The sequence below is a fragment of the Scyliorhinus canicula genome, chromosome 10 (genome assembly GCF_902713615.1).
Source record: "Scyliorhinus canicula chromosome 10, sScyCan1.1, whole genome shotgun sequence".
NCBI lineage: Eukaryota > Metazoa > Chordata > Chondrichthyes > Carcharhiniformes > Scyliorhinidae > Scyliorhinus > Scyliorhinus canicula.
In genome coordinates this window covers 120,260,446-120,280,843 of record NC_052155.1, presented here as the reverse complement: position 1 = coordinate 120,280,843, position 20,398 = coordinate 120,260,446, and the positions used below count along the sequence as shown (strand labels likewise).

Below are 20,398 nucleotides of genomic sequence, written 5' to 3'. Positions count from 1 at the left end.
TCGATTGGCTCCTTATTAAAAAATAAATACATTTGGATTAGCAAAGGTATGATTTACAGAGAAAAGTACTTTAATAAAAAACAATTATTGTGACGAACCGAAGGAACTGAATAAAGGGGAACCAGTTTACTCCTTCACACCCAATCGTAACACTGTAAAAGGGTACACCACCTCCCAAAGAACTCTGGTAAACCTAGCCTTTTCTTGAAAAGAGTAAAGGCCGTGAGTCATGTTTCAAACATCCCACAAATAAAAACTGGATCTCTTTGAAGGCAGCTGCACTTTTACACGTGCGGCTGCTTCCATGATCCTCCAATCTGCTCCCATTCCCCCACCAGAGAAAATGGAGCATGCCAGTTTTAGGGCGGGACCTCCAGAATCGGGCTCTGGCACCATTTTGGCCCAGTTGGGGATTCTGTCTATCATTGCAAATATTTAGGCCTCGGTCTCTCGGAGGAGGCATACGGCATCTACTAAGTAATAATAAGGCTGAAATTCGAACTTACTATGTGCAAAAGTTTGAATGTTGACAGATGCTTGAAACAGCACTTCATAAGGCTTTAAAATTCTACACATATCTATTTAATAACTAGGGGTTTGAAAGAAACAAAAATTAGTTATAACTAACCTGTTGCGTTTTGTGGAAAACTTGACAGTGAAGCAGGACCATTTACTCCAGGAAGAATAACTGGAGAAAGGCCTGATAGGCCTGAATAGGATGTTGAAGCGTTGAGGCCATGCACTGCAGTATTTTCCATTATACTTTGCTGATGCAGGACGTGTTGTGCTGTTATACCCAAAGCATCCGTAGCCTTCTTCAAACGATCCAACTCTTGTTGAGCCATCAACTGTCGGACAGTTGTAGGAGCAAGATAATCCTTCTCCTTATCTAGCTGGCATCCTACCGTTTCTTTCACTTTGTTGATATGCTGCTGTGAAAAAATGTGATCTCTGATAGACAAACGTGCAGTATACATAACACCACATAAAGAACATTCTGTTCTTTGTCCATCAGATCCGGTTTGATTCATCATGAATGATTTTGCCATGTTTAACTTTATTTTTTTATCTTTTGCTCGAGCATTTTGAAACCAGACCTGGACAACTCTTTTAGGCAAGTTAATTTCATTGCCAAGAAGTTCACATTCTTGCATTGTTGGTGTACGGTAGTCAGTGAAGCATGACTTAAGGAGTTTTAGTTGAAGATTACTCATTTGTGTTCTGAAGCGTTTCTGGCCAGGTCGCTCACTTGATCTTGATGATCTGAGGCTACTGTGGCTCCCAAATGGACTTGGAGAACAGGGATCAGCTAAACTTGATGTCTCACTTCGGTCAACACTATCATCTATGTCATTATCTCTTGATATGAAGCTTAGAGAAGGGCTAGGTAAGCTCATGGAAAGTCTTTCATCATAATAATCAACTGAGGTCGTTGAGACCATCATTGACAATTGATCACCAGCAACTGACTCGATAACTTTGCTTTCTGAAGTGCTAACTAGGTTTTCAGTTTCATTATTTCCTTCATCTCCTGTACTTCCATCACTTATGGCTGTGTTAATAGAGGATGTATCATCATAATCTGTCTTACTCTGATCAAAACTGACAACAGCAGAGTTTATATTTGGACAGTCTGTGTCTTCATTGCATTCTGATTTGAATAACAAAGGGCTCAGACGGTGTTTTGGTGACATCTCTGCTGTTTTACTTACTGGTGTTGAAACTGTAGATGGTGCTTCATTTTCACTTAATGCATCAATCTTGGAAAAAAGTAATGTTGGAAATTCAAAATAATTATCTTTCTGTGGACTTTCACCATCATCATCTTGTGGCATAATGGGACTTGGTGGGAGGCTGTAGCCTGCTTGTTTTGCTTCATGCCAATGTCGAGAACGGATATGTGTTTCAAGTGCTGTTTTAGCTTTAAAGAGTGCTCGACAGAAAGGGCACCTTCTATGAGATTGACTTGGACCAAGGGCTCGAAACTGCCCTTTTCTTTCACGAGCTCGAGTGTTCTGAAACCAGACTTGAACCACACGTTTCTTCAGGCCTACTTCAGCTGAAATGTGATCCAACATTTTGCGAGTAGGATTAGAATCCAACAAATATTTTTCATATAGAACCTCCAGCTGCTCTGGAGTAATTGTAGTTCTAAGCCTTTTATCACGATGTGGTTCATCACTACTATTTGCGCCTTCTTTATCATTTTGATTGTTTTCTTCTTTTTCTTCCAATTTCCGCTTAACTGTTCCAGAGGCCGTATTAGAGGAGGTTGGAACTGATGAACTAGGCTGGGAGGATACCTGTGTCAGAGGTCCAGGAAGTAACTGTCCGGCCATTAGTGGGCTGTTCGGGTCAAAAATCATATAGGGCATATCTAAAGATCTATCCAAGATTTGTGAATGGAGGAACTGATTCTGGGCTGCCAAAAAATGTATGTGCTGGTGCTCTTGCCAAAGTTCCAAGGTTGGAAAGGCATATTTACACTGGTCACACTGGTACTGTAACATCGGAGGAGGTAGACTGTTCTGTAAAGAGGTGACTGCTACAGACAGGGGGCTGGATGGACAGGTTGTATTTTGAGGCTGTGTCTGAGGTTGCATTATTTGTTGTTGGGATTGATTATGCTGTTGTGACGGAGGTGTTGTTGTCCGTGGTGCTGACGGAGGTGAAGATATTGGTTTGACCATTTGGGAGGGTTGAGCAACCTCTATTTGCTTTGGTTTCTCTATTGGCAGGTTAGATTTAGGTGAACCTTTATCCATTTCCAGTTTAGGTGAAGGCATCAGAGGAGTGCTAGAACCAGAACTAGAACCAGATCTAGAACCAGACCCTGTCACTGTTCCTAATGTGGGCTTTGATGAGTCTGTTGAGCCAGACATATCAGGGTGATTTGACATCATTTGGTCTGTGGCATCCATTGAATCTTCTGTTTGACTATCATCCTGACAATCATCATCTTCATCTTTGTAACACAGCTTCTTTTGATGTGTAATTAGATCAAAAATCCGTGGAATTACAACGTTGCATTTTTTACACTGATACTGTAAATTACTGGTTCGTAAATAACGCTCGTTGGTTAGTTCCCTCCTTTCGCTATCTTTCGTATCAGCTTGATTCTCAAAACTCTTTCGTGCTTTTTGACGGGAGTTTTGGAACCACACAACAATTACTCGAGTAGGTAGGTTCAGAACTGTGGATAATTGTTCTATTTCATCATCTTTTGGATAAGCATTAGTATCAAAAAAGTCCTGCAGAACCCTCAATTGGTAGTCAGTGAACCGCGTTCTAGATGACCGCTTATTTATTGTACCATCTGTCCTGTAATATTCTGCTGTACTAAAACAAATATCATTTCTGGATTCTTCCAATGTGGTAATAGGTGGATTATTGAAATTGTATGGCGAGTCCTTATTTCTTTGCCTTTCTTTAAAAAGGGTATTGCGAAACCAATGTTTAATAACTTTCTGTGGAAGCCCCGACTTTTCTGACATTTCTTGAATTTGTTCTTCGGTTGGTGAATTATTGATATCAAAATAATTCCGCAAGATTTTTAATTGATCATCTGTGATTCTTGTTCGTGGACGTTTGAATTGGTGATGCTTCAGAAAATTAGGATCTAAACCTAACTGTTGTTGACAGAGCTGGGTGAGATCTGCAGATAAAGACTCCATAGTTGGCAGTTGCAACGTGAGTTGGGGTGGTAAAGAAGAATGCTGCATCATGACGGGGGGGAAGAGAGGCAGATCCAAAGATACAGGCATCTGACTCTGTGATTGAGAAGTTGGAGGAGGTGGAGGAGGAGGAGGTGGAGGAGGAGGAGGTGGTGGTGGTAACGGTGATGGGGCAGACCCTTGGAGTTTGCCATTCCCTGTTGAGGGAGGTGGTGGTGGCGGAGGAGGAGGTGGAGGTGGAGGCGGGGGAGGAGGCAATGGTGCAGGTGCAGGTGACTCTGGTGAGGATGGTGTTAAAGGATACAGTTTGTCATATGCTTCCCTATAATGACATGCAAATATTTCCAGCTCTCCGAATGGGAAAAACTGGTAATGAATATGCTCTTGGTGGCTTTTCAGAATAAGAATGTTTGAAAACATCTTGCCACATGCTTCACATTCTAATTTGTCAGTTTTCTCATTTTCACCATTCTTGCTTCTTTTCTGGACTTTCTGCTTGTTTTCATTAAACTGGATAACTAACTCAAAGCCAAAGTTTTCTAATAAAGCTTTTGCTGCATTGCCTCTTGCACCAGATGGAATACGAGGAGGTGGAAGCACGGTTTCTACTGATTTCTGCTTTTTGATCTCTTTATTTTCTTTTAAGGCTTCAGATTCACTTAAAGACTCATGTTGTGTCTTATTTTCTGCCATGTCCATTAACTCCTCAGTTTCTTTATGGGAATAAGTATCTTTTAACAACTGGGCCTCTACAGAACTTAGACTATTTTGTTCCTGCTTGGGTGCTTTGACTACTTGTTGCTGTTGCTTTTGCGATAGCTGCTGAGACTGTGAACCTTGATGGTGTTGCCCGTATTGTTGCTGAATCTGCAATAGCTGTTGCCCTTGTACTTGCTGCTTTAGATCTTCAAGCAGAGATCCTGTCATTGCAGACATTCCAAAGGCTCCAGAACCAGGCAAACCTAGTTCTGCATTTAGATTAAATTCAGTACCTGGCAGATAAAAAGGAAAGAGAAACTGTGGCTGTTGTAGCTGCAGCAAAGCTTCAGCTGTCATCGGAAAGTGTGGTAACAATGCTGGATTCAGAAACTGAGGCTGAAAGAAAGCAGCTTGTTGCTGCAGTTCATGTTGCAGATGCAATTGTGCCTGGGCTTGGGCTTGGGCTTGGGCCTGGACTTGGGCTTGAGCCTGTGCCTGAGCCTGGGCTTGAGCTTGGGCCTGGGCCTGGGCTTGGGCTTGGGCTTGGGCTTGAGCCTGGGCTTGGGCTTGAGCCTGGGCCTGAGCCTGTGCTGGTGACTGGGGTTGATGTTGGACAGAATGAGGAGAAATTGATTCAGTAAACTGCTTTTTGTTTGCTTCTTTGATATCTGCATTGATGTCTTTGTTACTAACTGCTGCCATCCCAAGAGAATCTGCAAGCAGACTACCACTACTGCCCACACCATTGTTTCCACCTGCAGTCGTAGAACTCCCTGCTTCCAGTTTGGCTGCCCTTGCTTTTGTCTGATGGAGCACAGACCTCATATGTATTTCCAGTGTAGAGCTCTGGCTATAAGCAACATTACATGTGTTGCACTTGTAGGGCTTGTTATCTATGTTGTTGTTGGATTCTTGAGGAATTGGACTGGATGCCTCTTGTAGAACTTTCTTTAGCTTGTGCAAGTGCGATACTGAATTATAGTGAACCAAAAGAATGTTCTTCTGAGTGAAAGATTCTTTACACACTGTACATTTGTATGGTCGAGAAGGATCTAAAAACTTCTCCATTGTAAAATTTGGACCTTTCCGAAAAGGCAGCGTTCGTTTTGGCTCTGAATTTAAATCATCTAGAATAGAGCTGCTGTCACTTCCTGCTGGACTGATTTTCCCATCCTGATCTATTTCTTCTTCTTTATCTATTTCTTGTACCAGAATATTATCCTCTTGACCAATAACTTCACTTTCTGACCAGAACTCTCCATTCACATGATAGCTCCCACATATCTGTTGTATCTCCATCTCACTTAGTTCAGGATGACTGGTTTCTAAATGTCTCTTTAAAGCCAGGAATGTGCGGAAGCTACGTTGACAAAGGCTACACATTGTGGCAGCCCGAATAGCATGATACTGTGAATGAATTTGAAGTTTCTGCATGGTCTTGAAAGCCAGGCTGCATTGGCTACAGCGGTACTTGTACACATGCCGATCAGACACAGGCAGCTGCCTTTTCTGGAGTTCATTTAGTTGATCTTGCAGCGAGTCTGAAACCTTAAAACGTTGACTTCCATCCTTCTTCCAATCTGCAGTATCTGAAGGTTCCTTGGACATCTTCTGCTCCTCATTTTTTGACTCAATTCCAGACTTTGAGTTGTCTGGGACCGTATAAAACTTGCTCTCTGATGAATATTCACCTGTTTGATAAAAATTAATACAAGATGAAAGGAACATATGCTGTAATTCTAAAATACCATGACATTCCTAAATTCACTATACTATATGAAATCTAGAGACAGTCATATCTCTATTTTTCTCTTTTTCATACAGTGCCAGTTGCAACAGCTATTAGGCTCCCTTGGTATGTTCTTTGGGAAAAAGAACAAAATATCATTATATTCTGACAACATGCTGCTATAAATGCCTAATACCACAAGTTCACGGCCTATCACCTTTCAAACCTCATGAAAGTTGGCCAGTTTACTAAACACAATCTGAGAAGGGGATTAAGAGAGGCTGCTCTGAATGAAGAGGACAAATTCCAAAACATTTCCAATCCTGGCAAGCTTTGTCTTTTTACTTTGGGGCCTTCACTAGGCTCAGAGCAGGACAGGATTGGCTGCAACCAATGTAGGGTGAATTAGCAGACTGGTTTGAAAATGCTCCCAGACATGCCCCAAACTGTTGCTAGGACATAGTAGGAATAAAATACGTTCCAGCTCTTGCTCCGAAGATAAGGATTTGTAAGTCAGTGCTACTGAGGTGGAAACTTGGGAGATCCAAGTCTTGCCCCAAATTATAAATCCAGTGCTGAGATAATAAATTATACTGGGCATTTCACATTTCCCAATGTCTAAGCTTAAAGTCTTAACCAAGATTCAGCACTCCCCAAGTATTGCACTGAATTGCTGGGTTAGGTTATGATACTCAAATCCTGAAGTGCGGTTTTAACCTTTGACATTCTCACTCAGGAGCAATAGTCAAATTGACATAGAAAATGCATTACATCATCAAAGAAATCCCAAAGACTTTCATATCCAATGGATTATTTAGAAATTGACTTTATAAAATGGGCATAACATAAAATGCATATTTTTGATTTTCTATGAAGATAAATCCTCATTCCCATCCCCCTTCAACTTGTGTGTCCGACTGATGATATTCCTGGAATATTTATTTCAAAGCCTTTCAGTGTCCTGACATACAAATTCAGTACATTTCTGAATTGCTACGGCAAGGTAAGTGACCACAAATATAGCTCAGTCCTTTGTAGCTCCACAAGTAAAAGAAAACACAACTTTCTAAACATAGATGCGAATACAAGCCTGTTTAATTCTGAGAAACTGTCGTCTAAAGAATAGCTTTTAAAACCTATGGGGGGAAATTTACTGGCTGTTCAAACCGGAGGATAGTCCGGTCCCACCGACGAGGGGTGCAGTCAATGGGAAATCCCATTGACAATGGTGGCGGGCTGCCTCTGCCGCCGAAAAACATGCAGCGGGTTGTGCATTTAATCCCACCCAAAACTGAGTTTGGAAACAAATGTTGCATATTGACAACAATTCTACATTCCCCTGTCCCCAGCACACTAAACACTACAAAAAACCAGATGGGTTCTGGAAGGATCTATAGTCATTCTAATGCTATAAATCTGTCTGAATTCTTATTAAGGAACCCATTGGTTCTGTCAGAATTTCTTGAGAACATTTATTTTCAGATTCCCAACCTGAACGTTATTCATAGGTTTGACCAACTCAACAGCAAAGTCCAGATTATAATCTTTCAACTATTAATTGATGCATTTCCCATCCAAATCAAATACTCTCTCCAAGGCCTAACGGTGCTCTGCAAACTACAATGCCAGTGTTTTTTTCTTAAGGGTAAACTATACATCCCCAGCTTCAAAACCCCTCTCAGAGGGACAGAAACAGAAATAGCATGGAAACCTTCAGCAGGTATGGGGAAATAGGAAGGTGACTTCAATTTCATACACTTAAAATATCGCACAGATTCCAGAGCATGTAGTAGACCTATTAGAAATTCTGAGGCGACATTGGTAAAATGGGAACACTTCTACATACATTCTGGTCCAGTTATCAAATGCAATTATTATAATGAATGGCACAGAATATCACAAAGGCTTCGACTGTCCTTTGAACCCAACTCTCTTGCTTGCATTCTTGCACTTCAGCTGTGAGGACATCTCATACTGAATACATAAGTACCCACTTTGCCGCTAATGTCGAGGCAATGCATCCCCTACTGCAGCAAATCCCAACTCTTCCCCTAGGTTAATTGTTAAACTATTCTCACACAAACAATAAAATATTTACAAAGTCAATTATCATTTTGCTGAAGGCTTACCGGATGATTTACATGATTCCTCTGTAGTTACAGTTGCAGTATTGCTCAGGAAACTTTGCATTTTGTCAGAACAAGTTGAAGGCAATATGCTGGTGGGGTTCATCCCATCTGGAAGAGACACCTTTTTAAAAAAAACACATGAAGAGATTCAATAATATACCAGTCTGAATATTACACACAATGACTGCAATTATTCAAAGAAAATGTACATTGTTTAGATGACACATTTTGCTGGAATTCATTCAGCACATTTCTTTGATCGAAAACAAAATCATGATGTAAAAGAATCTTGCTGATGGGATTGATGAATAGGTGGAGGAATTTCTATTTGTCCTATCTTTAGGTAAGCCATAACCAAAACATTTTCTGTGTGCTGCATTTCATATTATATATTCAAATAAAAACACGAATCGTCATAACAAATAAGAATCAATTTTGATCTCCTGTTTGTAATTCTAGATGGTAGCCAGGTCAGGAAATGGAGTGGTGTTTAGTTGTACCCAATTAATGTAAATATTGTCAGTCATTGTGTTTTCCAGAAAGCAGGGAAGGAATAGGGTGGATAAGTGGGTTCTGGTATGAAATAGCTCTGTATACTAGTGCTTTGCAAGATTTTCAATACAGGTTCCGTGAGTTGATGTGCACAGAGGACTAGGCATTATATCTGCGATACGACAGGAGCAATATCAACCATGCCAGCCTGACCAAGAGGTGTTGCATGTTCTTCTGCTCACACTCAGTATGCTGCATCAGCACAGAGAACAAACATGGTTTTCAGTGGTGTATGCTTTGTTTGTTGGAATTCTTTTTATCAAAGGATATTGGACGGAATTCTTCGATTGTCATAAAAAATACATATGGTTCACTAATGTCCTTTCGGGAAGGAAATCTGTTGTCCTTACCTTGTCTTGCCTACATGTGCCTCCAGATCCACAGCAATGTGGTTGACTCTTAAATGCCCTCAGCGATGGGCAATAAATGCTGGCCCAGCCAGTGATGCCTCCATCCCATGAATGAATTTTAAAAAAGACTGGGGTCTCATGTCAGGACTGCCCCTTCCAGCCCAGGTCAACCTGAAATCATTCTTGGCATGGTGATCTCAAGCAGCCGTCCATTCTAAATCATCATCCTTGTCTGACTTGTTTAAACTTTGATGTGGCCTTCTCACTCTGAACTGCTCTGCCTGACAGCTGATGTGCAGACCTGACAGTTCAGTGAAGAATCAAGGCAGGAAGACTTTCCTTTTCCTCGCATCTGCTCCCTCAGCCCTATGCTTTTAAAACATCTGCTTTTTGACGTGTCAGAATCTTCCTAGAAACCCCACCCTTGAAAAACTTTGAAATCCCCTGAGATCCTTTGAGATGCTTAGCATTCATTCAATTTCACAGTCCTCTAACTTTAACTAGCCTTTGATTGACAGCTTAATTGTCTAAACACAGCAAGTAGGATATTTGTTTATTTATCTTTCCTTTCATGCTTGAATACATCGGAGATACGCTCCATTGATCCTAACCCCAAAGTTTATAAATATCCTTGTTGTGATTGAAAGCTGCTGGCCACTTCAACAATGCCAAGTGCTTTAGTTGACTCTCTCAGGGTCCAGCATGCCAGGCTGTCACTGCAAGGGTGCCAGTGCCATGGTGCCAGGGGACAGTGCACCATTGGCAATGCCAGTGAGTGGGGCCTGAGGGGGGGGGGGGGTGGACACTGGGATGGGGTATACGTTCATAAGGGCGACTTGAGACTAAAACATGCTGGGAGACTAGCGTGCTCGCTCCAACGCATAATTTAGCATAATAAAGCTATGTGACTATCATTGCGGCGACAATCCTAGTGCCAGCGGGACACGGTCCCGATTCTCTGCTGGCGGGAGCACATGTTTTTGAAACCAAAGAATTCTGGCCATTGTTCTCAGAAGACCTGAGTCCTGTGTTTGAGTTACACATATGTAGTAAAAGAAAATTTAAAGCCAGCCGATCACAGCACATGCCATGCTTCACTTGTTACTCCATAAAAAAATCATAACTAGATTAAGAACCAAAGTTTTCTGTACGGATGTACTTGCCAAGATGCCACCTGTGATACCTGGAAAATCTACTTTGGAAAGACTGTTGGAACCTGTCAGTGCTTAGGTCAGCATGAGGTCAGACACTGAGCTGTATCATTTGCTGCATACAGCTTGCATATGCACAGATGCAGTAGCAGTCAGTTGTGGCCTGAAACTTGGCTGTAGTTCCTACAGTCTGACAAACAGCTGTTCATCACTATTCTCCACTTTCTGCCACTTATCCGTGTTGCTAATGACCTTTATTCATGGGTTTCCATTTTGCTGATGAGAACTACTAAAGTGGCATTTTATCAAACACCTTTTTAGAGTCCATATACAAAACAGGAATTGCACTACCATTATCAACCCTTTATATTACTTTATCAAATAACTCAATCTTGTCAGATATAATTTGCCATCAACTATGTTGGGTGTTATTAATTAACCTTATGATTTTCTAAGTAAAACAAATTGTCAACGTTATTTATTTTTGTAAGATTATACTCCGCATATCGATTACTCTGTGCCAAGAAATCCTCTATATTCCGATGAAAGATCATTGACCATAAATATTAACTCCGTTTCTCTCTCCAGTAATGCTACCTGTCCTTCTGAGTGTTTCCAGCATTTTCATCTCAGATTGCTATCATCTGCAGCATTTTGCATTTTTATAATCTCTATTATTGCTTGACCTTTTACTCCCATTCTCTAGATTGGCACTTTTAATCCAAGTTAGAGTCCAATTACCAATCTTAAATCAACTTTGTCTCTGTCACTTGGCAAGTCTTTTCATCCACCCTGGTGCCACCTTCTCATACTTGGCATAACTCACTCCCAACATTTTTCCAGTGCAACTAGTGATAAATAGAGTGGGCAATAAACAATTGCAGTTGACTAGCTTTTTAACCAGCTCAATAGCTTGTTAATTGATTTTTTTCCCAAAGGGCAAGGTGGCTTCTGTTTTCAGAACCCATTCACCTTCCATATAACCGGGGACTTGGATGATGTCAGATTGCTGACCCAACATCATCACATTATATTTTACTTAAGTGCGGGATTTGTAGCTGGCTGATTCTTGGGATGAAGGGGTGAGTTTATGAGGAATGATTCAGCAGATTGGGCCTCTACTCATTAGAGTTTCTGAAAATGAGGGGTGATCTTACTAAAACATACAAGATCCTGAAGTGAGTTGACAGGGTGGATGCCGAGAGACTGTTTGCCCTTGCTGAGGAGTCTAGAATTAAGAGCACAGTTTAAAAGTTAGGGGTCTCCCATTTAAGGCTGATTTGAAGATAATTTTGTTTTTGAAAAGGTCTGTGGAATCATCTCCTACAGCAAGCAGTGGTACATATTCAAGGCAGATCTTTGATTGACGAGGGAGTCGAGGGTTGGGGGGGGGGGCAGATAGGACAGTGGAGTTGAGGCCACAATCAGATCAGTAAGGATCTTATTGATTGGAGGAGCAGGCCCGAAGAGCTGAATGACCTCAAATGTGAGGTAATGCATTTTGGAAGGTCGTAAATATATAGGTAGGGAATCTACAGTGAATGGTAGAACCCTCAAGAGTATTGGCAGCCAGAGGGATCTAGGTGTACAGGTCCACAGGTCCACAGGTCACTGAAAGGAGCAACACATGTGGCGAAGGTAGTCAAGAAGGCATATGGCATGCTTGCCTTCATTGGCCGGGGCATTGAGTATAAAAATTGGCAAGTCATGTTGCAGCTGTATAGAACCTTAGTTCAGCCACACTTGGGAGTAGAGTGTTCGATTCTGGTCGCCGCACTCCCAGAAGGATGTGTAGGCTTTAGAGAGGGTGCAGAAGAGATTTACCAGAATGTTGCCTGGTATGTAGGGCATTAGCTATGAGGAACAGTTGAATAAACTTGGTTTGTTCTCACTGGAACAACGGAGGTTGAGAGGGCGATCTGATAAAGGTCTATAAAATTATGAGGGGCATAGACAGAGTGGATAGTCAGAGACTTTTTCCCAGGGTAGCGGGGTCAATTACTAGGGGGCATGAGTTTAAGGTGTGAGGAGCAAGGTTTAGTGGAGATGTAAGAGGCAAGTTTTTTTACACAGGGGGTGGTGGGTGCCTGGAAATCGCTGCCAGAGGAGGTGGTGGAAGCAGGGACGATAGTGACGTTTAAGGGGCATCTTGACAAATACATAAATAGGATGGGAATAGAGGGATACGGACCCCAGAAGTGTGGGAAATTTTAGTTTAGACAGGCAGCATGGTCGGCGAAAACTTGGAGGGCCGAAGGGCCTGTTCTTGTGCTGTACTTTTCTTTGTTCTTTGTTTGACCTACTCCTACTTCTAATTCTTGCGCAATTATTGGTCCCGGTGCCACAAAGACATTTTGGGCGTGATACAATGGCCATACTGCACAACATACTATAAATACAGAATGCAAATACATAGATTTGGCATCGGGTGAAGCATATGGAGTATAGTGCTAAAATAGGAGAGAAGATGCAGAGGGAGATCAGCTCAGTCCATAAGACGGTCTTTCAGGAGTCCGGAAACAGCGGAGAAGAAGCTGTTTTTGAAACTCTTAGTGCGTGTTCTCAGACTTTTGCATCTTCTGCCCGATGGAAGAGCTAGGAAGATTATGCTGCCTGTTTTCCCAAGGCAGCGGGTGATGTAGACCGAGTCAATGGATCGGAGCCGATCTTGCGATACGTTGCGATGTAAATCCTGCCCATTATGGGTGGGATCACTTTTTAAGCAAATCTGCATAATAGAACAAGACAACTAGTCTACTGCATACTCTAATATGCAGTTTCCTGAGGTAGCTGAGGTGTTGGGATATTATCACTTTGCCTCGGATATCTCGGGCGAGCGCTGTTCAGCATTGGTTCTCACAAATGGGGACTAGATGGAATGGCACTCATGGGGGTTTCCCAGTTGATCAGAGGCCCCCACAAGTGCATAACCTTTGGGCAAGGTGATACCCTGGCACTGTTGGTGCCACCTGCGCTCCCTGGCACTGCCACCTGGGTGGTATCCTGACACTGCCAAGGTGCACAGATGGCACTGGCACGGGCACTGTCAGGGTGCCAAGCTAGCATTTCTCGTGCTGGCAATCGGGCCATGGGTGCTTTGTGTGGGTGTTTGGGGATGCGGGTGTAGCCAGGGACCCTCCCATAGTGCGTTGGGGCTTGGGAGGCTGAGGGTAGCGTTGGGGGATTTGGAGATCACGATGCTCCGATCTCTTGCTTCACTGAGGAGTTCTGGTGAGCGGATCTCCTCAGTGTAGAAAACGGAGCTATGTGTGGCCTCGGCCGTGCGTTCCCTGCTAAGGCTCCTTATTTAATGCGAGTGTCGCTTTATAGCCATATGTATCTCTCTGCTACGTGTGCCAGGAAACATGCAGCTAAATGCGCTCGCTATGGGACTTTGGTCCCATTTAATTGAATCGTGCCTTTTATGCTTTTCAGTATTTTCACAGCAGTATGGTCTCAGTACTGTCCTAGTATTGAGCATCAACCCTGGGTTATATGCTTAGCTCAGAAGTGGGACTTGAAGCTACACAACCTCACTCGAAGGTTATATTGGTGTTGCTGAAGCACAAATATCACCGAAATAATTCACATCACAAATCTGTTACTTCTACTTATTCCGTTCTTAATACTTCTACATAAATTGACCCTTCTCATCTTCAGAGCGTGTTTCCACATTGAATTCGTCTTGCTCTTGTCTACAAACATTTCTATTGATAGATTGTTTAGCTTTATTAATTTTCAATTGCATTCTAAATAACTGCTAGTACTCACAACTCTACATTACTGCTATTCCTTTAATCTTACTCATTTCTTCGGTGATTTTTCATCTGTTTCTTAAGCTGCTGCATCATGGGTTTTGCTTGCTTTCTCCTATGGATGTATTTTCTTTCCAACTTAATTAGAATAATCTTAAAAAGCTATACGGTATTTTGTTAATTCGTAATGCACAAGAATATACATATATTTTTTAAATCACAACACTACACCCCATTGCTATTTTATTTCTAAATGGGAAAATGTGGGCCAGTATGTCAACCCCTCATAATGTATTATGCGCAAGAGGCAGCACAGTTCATCTAAAAGTAAATTAGTAATTATCTTGCAGCATAAATCACAACAGGAATACATTTTGTTCTGAAAAGGGCAATAAGCTCTCCAGCTTATATTTCAAATAATGATGGATTTCAATTTCCAGTTCTGAAGCCAAAAACTCATCGACTGAGATACGTTTTTAAACTGCTTACAGTCATAAGTAGCTTCTCCACACAATCAGGTGCCACACTGTGCAAGTGGGTCAGGTGGAGCTGTAGATGAATCTTGTTGCTGAGAACATCCTGACAGAGAGGGCAGCAGATGACTGGCTGCATGGAATGCTGGGACATGATATGCATCTGGATCCTGTTTCCATCCTTACTGTTATAATTACAGTAGGGGCACTGGTAGAGCTGTAACAAAATAGTATTTAATAAAATTTAGATTAAAAATTGGTGGTACATAGCATGCAAGATTTCTCTATTCTGCTTCTTAAGAAAGCTGTATCATTTAATATTGCAGTGAGAAATTACCACTGTATTTATAAAATATGAAGTTCAATTAAATACAATGCTTATTCCCAAATACAATGTTTATTCCTAGTACAATATTTATTCCTTCATGTCAACAAGGTCAGCTTTGTAACAAAGAAAATCATATTGTCCTTTTTGCAGTAAGATTTCAAATCCATCATAATAGTGAAAAATTAGACTTTTATATGAGCTGCTATTTTCAGTACTCTCAAGTGAATCCTGTTTATACTCTGGGGATTTCTCACATCCATTTCAGAAGTTAAGACAATTTTCCTTTTAAGTGATATTTGTAACAGAACATTTTGTGTCAAGATACAGCAATGGTAACTCTAGGCAAATTGAATATTTGTAAACAAACCTTTTATAAATAATTTGCTGCGAAATATTTGGTGAGCAATTAATTGGGGGAAAAGGATGAAGAAAACTGCCAATTAAAAAATCCCTTTTGTCCCTTACCTGCTCCTGACAGGGTTTGCTGCTACCAGCCGACCGAGGTCTCTTGGAAGTGAGGTCATCATCTCCCCCCTGCAGCAGAGATCGGTCTCCCACTACAGAGCTTTCTTGAGATTCTGTACATCGAGCAGTTGTTCCTGTTAAGAGAATATGATTTCTCAGTATTTGAATGTATAAACTGCAATTTAGCAAATAACAATCAGTTACGTCTTTCCCTTTTTAGAAATGTTTAGATTTAGCTCATCATGTAAACAGAGGCAAGCTCTCTAGTGTTTCCATTTTCTTACAAATATACGCCCAGAAATATAAGCAGTTCTTTTTAACCTACGCAGGAGTAACCAGCCTGTCACACTGCTTTGTCCACCACCCACTGTTTCGGAGAAAGGAAGAAACACCAGCAAGGTAGCAGAATAGATGAAAAGATTTATCTTCAAATTCAAGAAATTAATTTATCTTTCTGCATAAATATTTCTCGCAATATTTATTTGGTTTTAGCTCTACTGCTTGTGTCTGACAGCAGGTTGTAAGCACCTCCTGCTGGTTGGACAGAGAAACTCCATTGTTTGAAATCATCAGAACTCCTTAACAGCTGAGAGTACAATAGAATGTCACCTCTGCATTCAATAATTTCTCATCTCTCACTGACAGTGAAATATTCTGGTTATTCAAATCTCTACTAAACTCATTTCTTAGCTTTGATATTTTCGGAAATAATATCGAAATTAATTTTGTTATACTGGAAACCACAAGACACAGAACTGGACTGACTGTCATTTCAAGCGGGCTGCAATGTTCAACGATGATGGAAAACATACAGAAGTGTGAATTGTTTTAAAACCACGGATCAAAATATTTTATATATACTTGAGCCAAAGAATTAAGTGACAGCATAAAACTGAATTTTAACCAAAGAAATTCTATTTGTTTCATAAGTTGCAAAAAGAGACCAACAAAATAAACTTAATAATTGCTTCCGAGTTGTTTAATTAACTTCTTGCTAGCTTGGAAAACTAATCAACACTACACTTTAATAAGCTCAGCAATCTGGATTTTAATTGGGTACAGTTCAGAACACTGCATTTGACATGTAAATGTGTTTTTATGTTCAGAACAGTATTAAATGTTTATATCTGTGGTGCATTCCTAGATTCTAATTGTTGGTCTTTTTTTAATCTGAGTTACAAAGACAAATAGTATTGTACTTGTAAAATTCAAACTTTTCTCATTCATGGGCTGTGGGCACCAATGGTATGGTTAGCATGTATTGAACATTCCTAATTATCCTGGAGAAAGAGATGGTGAGCTGACTTCTTGGACTACTACAGATAGAGTGATGAAGGTAGGGAATTCCAAGATTTGGACCCAGTGACAATGAAGGAACAGCAATGTATTTCCAAGGTGTGATGTATGTGACTTGGAGAGAATCTTTGAGGTGGTGTTCGTGTTCCTGTGTGCTTGTCGGCCTTGTTCCTCAAGGTTGTGGGGTTAATGAGTTTGGGAAGTGTCGTTGGAAAAGCCTTGGCAATTTGCTGCAGTGCACCTTATAGATGGTACATGGTGCAGCCATATGATTGGACAGAATGAATGCTTAAGGTAGTGGATGGAATTCCAGTTAAGTAGGCTGGATTGTCCCATACATCATTGGGCCTTCCGTGTTGTTGATGGAACTGTAATCACCAAGACGAGTGAAGAGTATTCCATCACACTCCTGACTTATGCTTGTAAACAGTGAAAAGTCTTGGTGGTCAGGAGGTGAGTTATTCATTGCAAAAACCTAGCCTTGTCACAGTACTTATGTTTTTTTTTAAAATTGTTTATGGGATGTGGGCACTGCTGGCTAAACCAGCATGTATTGCCCATCACTAGTTACCCTCAAGAATCTAACCACGCCCCCTTGACATTCAATATAATTACCATCACTGAATCCCGCACGATCAACAAAGTGGTGGTGAGCTGTCTTCTTGAATTGCTGCTGTCCCTGAGATGTAGGTATACCCACAGTGCTGGTTGGGAGGGAGTTCCAGGATTTTGACCCAGCGACAGTAAGGCACAGCAATATATTTCCAAGTCAGGATGGTGAGTGACTCACCATTTCCCACCGATTCCCATTGACTCCGGTTTTGCTAGGGCTTCTCGATGCCATACTCAATCAAATGCTGCTTTGATGTCAAGGGACGTCACTCTCACCTCTTTTGTCCATGTTTGAATCAAGACTGTAATCAAATCAGGAGCTGAGTGACCCTGGCAGAACCCACACTGAACGTCTGTGAGCAGGTTATTGCTGAGTAAGTGCTGCTTGATAGCACTGTTGATGATCTCTTCTATCACTTTACTGATGATCAAGAGTATACTGTTGGGGCGGTATCTGGCCAAGCTAGATTTGCCCTATTTCTTATGTACAGGACATACCTGGACAATTTTCTACATTGCCGGGTAGATGCCAGTGTTGCAGCTGTCCTGGAATAGCTTGGCTAGGGGTGCAGCAAGTTCTGGAGCACAAGTCTTCAGTACTATTGCTGGAATATTTTCAGATCCCATAGCTTTTGCAGCCATTTCTTGGTATTACATGGAGTGAATTGAATTGGCTGAAGACTGACATCTGTAATGCTGGGGACCTCCATAGTGGGTTGTGATGGCTCATCAACTCGACACTTCTGGCTGAAGATTGCTACGAATGCTTCTGCACTGATGTGCTGGGATCCTCCACCATTTATACCAATTCTGTCATGGATAGATGTCTCTGTAACAGGTAGATTGGCGAAAATGAAGGGAACTAGGTTCATCCCTTGTGTTGATTTTTCCACTACCTTCCATAGGTTCAGCCTAGCATCTATGTTCTTAAAACCTGGGAAACAAGGTTAGTACTGTTGTTGCTCATACCTAGGTTAACACTGGCTTGTCCATCCTGTTTTATTCTTTTTATACTTTGTAGTAGCTGTTTGGTACAACTGAGTGATGTGCTAGATCATTTCGCAGGGCACTGCTGTGGGCTTGGAATCACATAGGCCAGACTAGGCAAGCATGGTCATTTTCCTTCCCGAAAGGACATTACTGGGCCAGATGGGTTTGCACAACAATTTAGTAATTCAATGGTCACTAGAAAAGATACAAGCTTTTTAATTCCTGATTAATTTCATCTGAATTTAAAATTCCTAATTGTTGCAGTCGAATTTTAACTCATGTCCACATGAGACCTCCGGTGGCGGCAATGCGGAGCTAAGCCGCAAGTTCGGCAGCTCACGCTTTTTTTGGACTTACGGGCTCTTTTAAGAGCCCGCAACAGCGCTGTTTCAACATTTCCCCCGGGGGGAAACACAGCCAATGTGCCCAGCGGCCGGTGGATGGACTGGACTCGCAGTGGAGCGATCCAGAAGTCGGTATTACCACAGAGAAAGGCGAGAGGCAGAAAAAGCAAGATGGCGGCAGGCGGGGAAGCAGCAGCAGCGTGGCAGCTGTGGGCGCGGGAGCAGCAGGAGCTGCTTCAGCGCTCCTTCAAGGAGCTCAAAGCCGAGATTTTGGAGCCGTTTAAGGACTCGCTGGACAAGCTGGTGGCGACTCAGACGGCTCAGGCCGGGGAGATTCGGGAGCTGCGGCACAAGGCTTCGGAGAATGAGGATGAGCTTTTGGGCCTGGCAGTGAAAGTGAAGTCGCACGAGGCGCTGCACAAGAAATGGCAGGCGAGGATGGAGGAGATGGAGAACCGCTCCCGCCGGAAGAATCTACGGATTTTGGGCCTCTCGGAGGGGCTGGAAGGTTCGGATTAGGCGGCCTATGTGGTCCTAATGTTAAACTCGCTGATGGGTGCGGGGTCGTTTCGTGGTCTCCTGGAGCTGGAAGGCGCCCATTGAGTGCTGCAGTGGAAGCCCAGGCCGAAAAAACCGCCCAGGGTGGTGCTGGTCCGTTTTCACCGCTTGGTTGACCGCGAGTGCGTGTTGGGGTGGGCGAAGAAGGAGGAGCAGCAGGTGGGAGAACACGGACGTTCAGATTTTTCAGGACTGGAGTGCGGTGGTGGCGAGGAAAAGAGCTGGCTTCAATCGAGCGAAGGGAGTGCTCCACAGGTAGGGGGTGAAGTTTGGCCTTCTTCAGCCGGCTCGCCTCTGGGTCACGTACAAGGACCGCCAGCTCTATTTTGACTCTCCGGAGGAGGCCTGGGCTTTTGTCCAGGCTGAGAACTTGGATTCGGACTGAGGACTGGGGGGCTGGGGGGAAATGTACTTTGCTTGGAGGCTTTACCCTCTTAGGTAATCTTTCGCCTATAGTGGCTGTGTTTGCTGATGGTTGTTTCCTGTTTGTTTTCGCTATTTTAGTTAAGGTTATTTGGGTTCTTTCGGGGTTTCTTTGGGGCTGTTGGTTATTTATTGTGGTGCTTTTTTTTGTTTTTTCCACTGGTGGGTTGGGGAGTAGTTTGGGGCCCCGATGGGTCATGTGTCCGTCTTTTTCCTGCGTGTTGGGTCGATGGGCGGGGCTCGGGTTGGAAGCACGGGCTTTCTTCCCCCGCCGGAGGAATTGGGGACGGGGCCGGCGCTGGGAGGGAGGGATTGGCGGCTGTGTTGCATCCGGGGGGGGGGGGGGGGGGGGGGGGGGGTGTCGTGGTTATGGCGGGAGTAGCCGGGTCAGCAGAAGTCAGCTGACTCACGGAAGCATAATGCTGGGGGTAACCCAGCTAGGGGGGGGCCTAGCTTGGGGGGGGGGTTTGGGGGGGGAGGAGGAGGGGGGGTGCCGGGTTGTTGCTGCAGGGACTGTGAGGGAATGGATGGTGAAGGGGGGGTTGGGAGGGGGGTTTGCCACCGTGGGGAGCGGGCTTGGGGGATTCCCTGGGCACGTGGTGGGTTGAGGAAGGGCTATGGCTGATTGGCGTAGAGGGAAGGGGACGGCCCCTCGGGTTCGGTTGGTCACATGGAACGTGAGGGGGCTGAATGGTCCGGTGAAGCGATCCCGGGTCTTGGCTCACTTGAGGCGGCTGGGAGCGGATGTGGCTATGCTCCAGGAGACGCACCTCAGGGTTACGGATCAGGTGAGGCTAAGAAAAAGTTGGGTGGGACAGGTGTTCCACTCGGGGCTTGATGTAAAGAACCGTGGGGTGGCAATTTTGGTGG

The 20,398-nt window shown here is 43.1% G+C and overlaps 1 protein-coding gene across 4 annotated transcripts in view; it reads right to left on the bottom strand.

Moving 5' to 3' along the window:
• zfhx4 (zinc finger homeobox 4) overlaps positions 1 to 20,398 on the bottom strand; it is a 288,475-nt gene that overhangs the window by 20,350 nt on the left and 247,727 nt on the right. For all 4 annotated transcript variants that reach the window (XM_038809648.1, XM_038809647.1, XM_038809650.1 and 1 more), the window contains exons 6-9: positions 15,306 to 15,439; positions 14,529 to 14,729; positions 8,232 to 8,352; positions 629 to 6,064 (exon numbers count right to left, since the gene is read on the bottom strand). In XM_038809648.1, the coding sequence (XP_038665576.1) occupies positions 629 to 6,064; positions 8,232 to 8,352; positions 14,529 to 14,729; positions 15,306 to 15,439 (5,892 nt within the window). The remainder of the gene's footprint in view (positions 1 to 628; positions 6,065 to 8,231; positions 8,353 to 14,528; positions 14,730 to 15,305; positions 15,440 to 20,398) is intronic.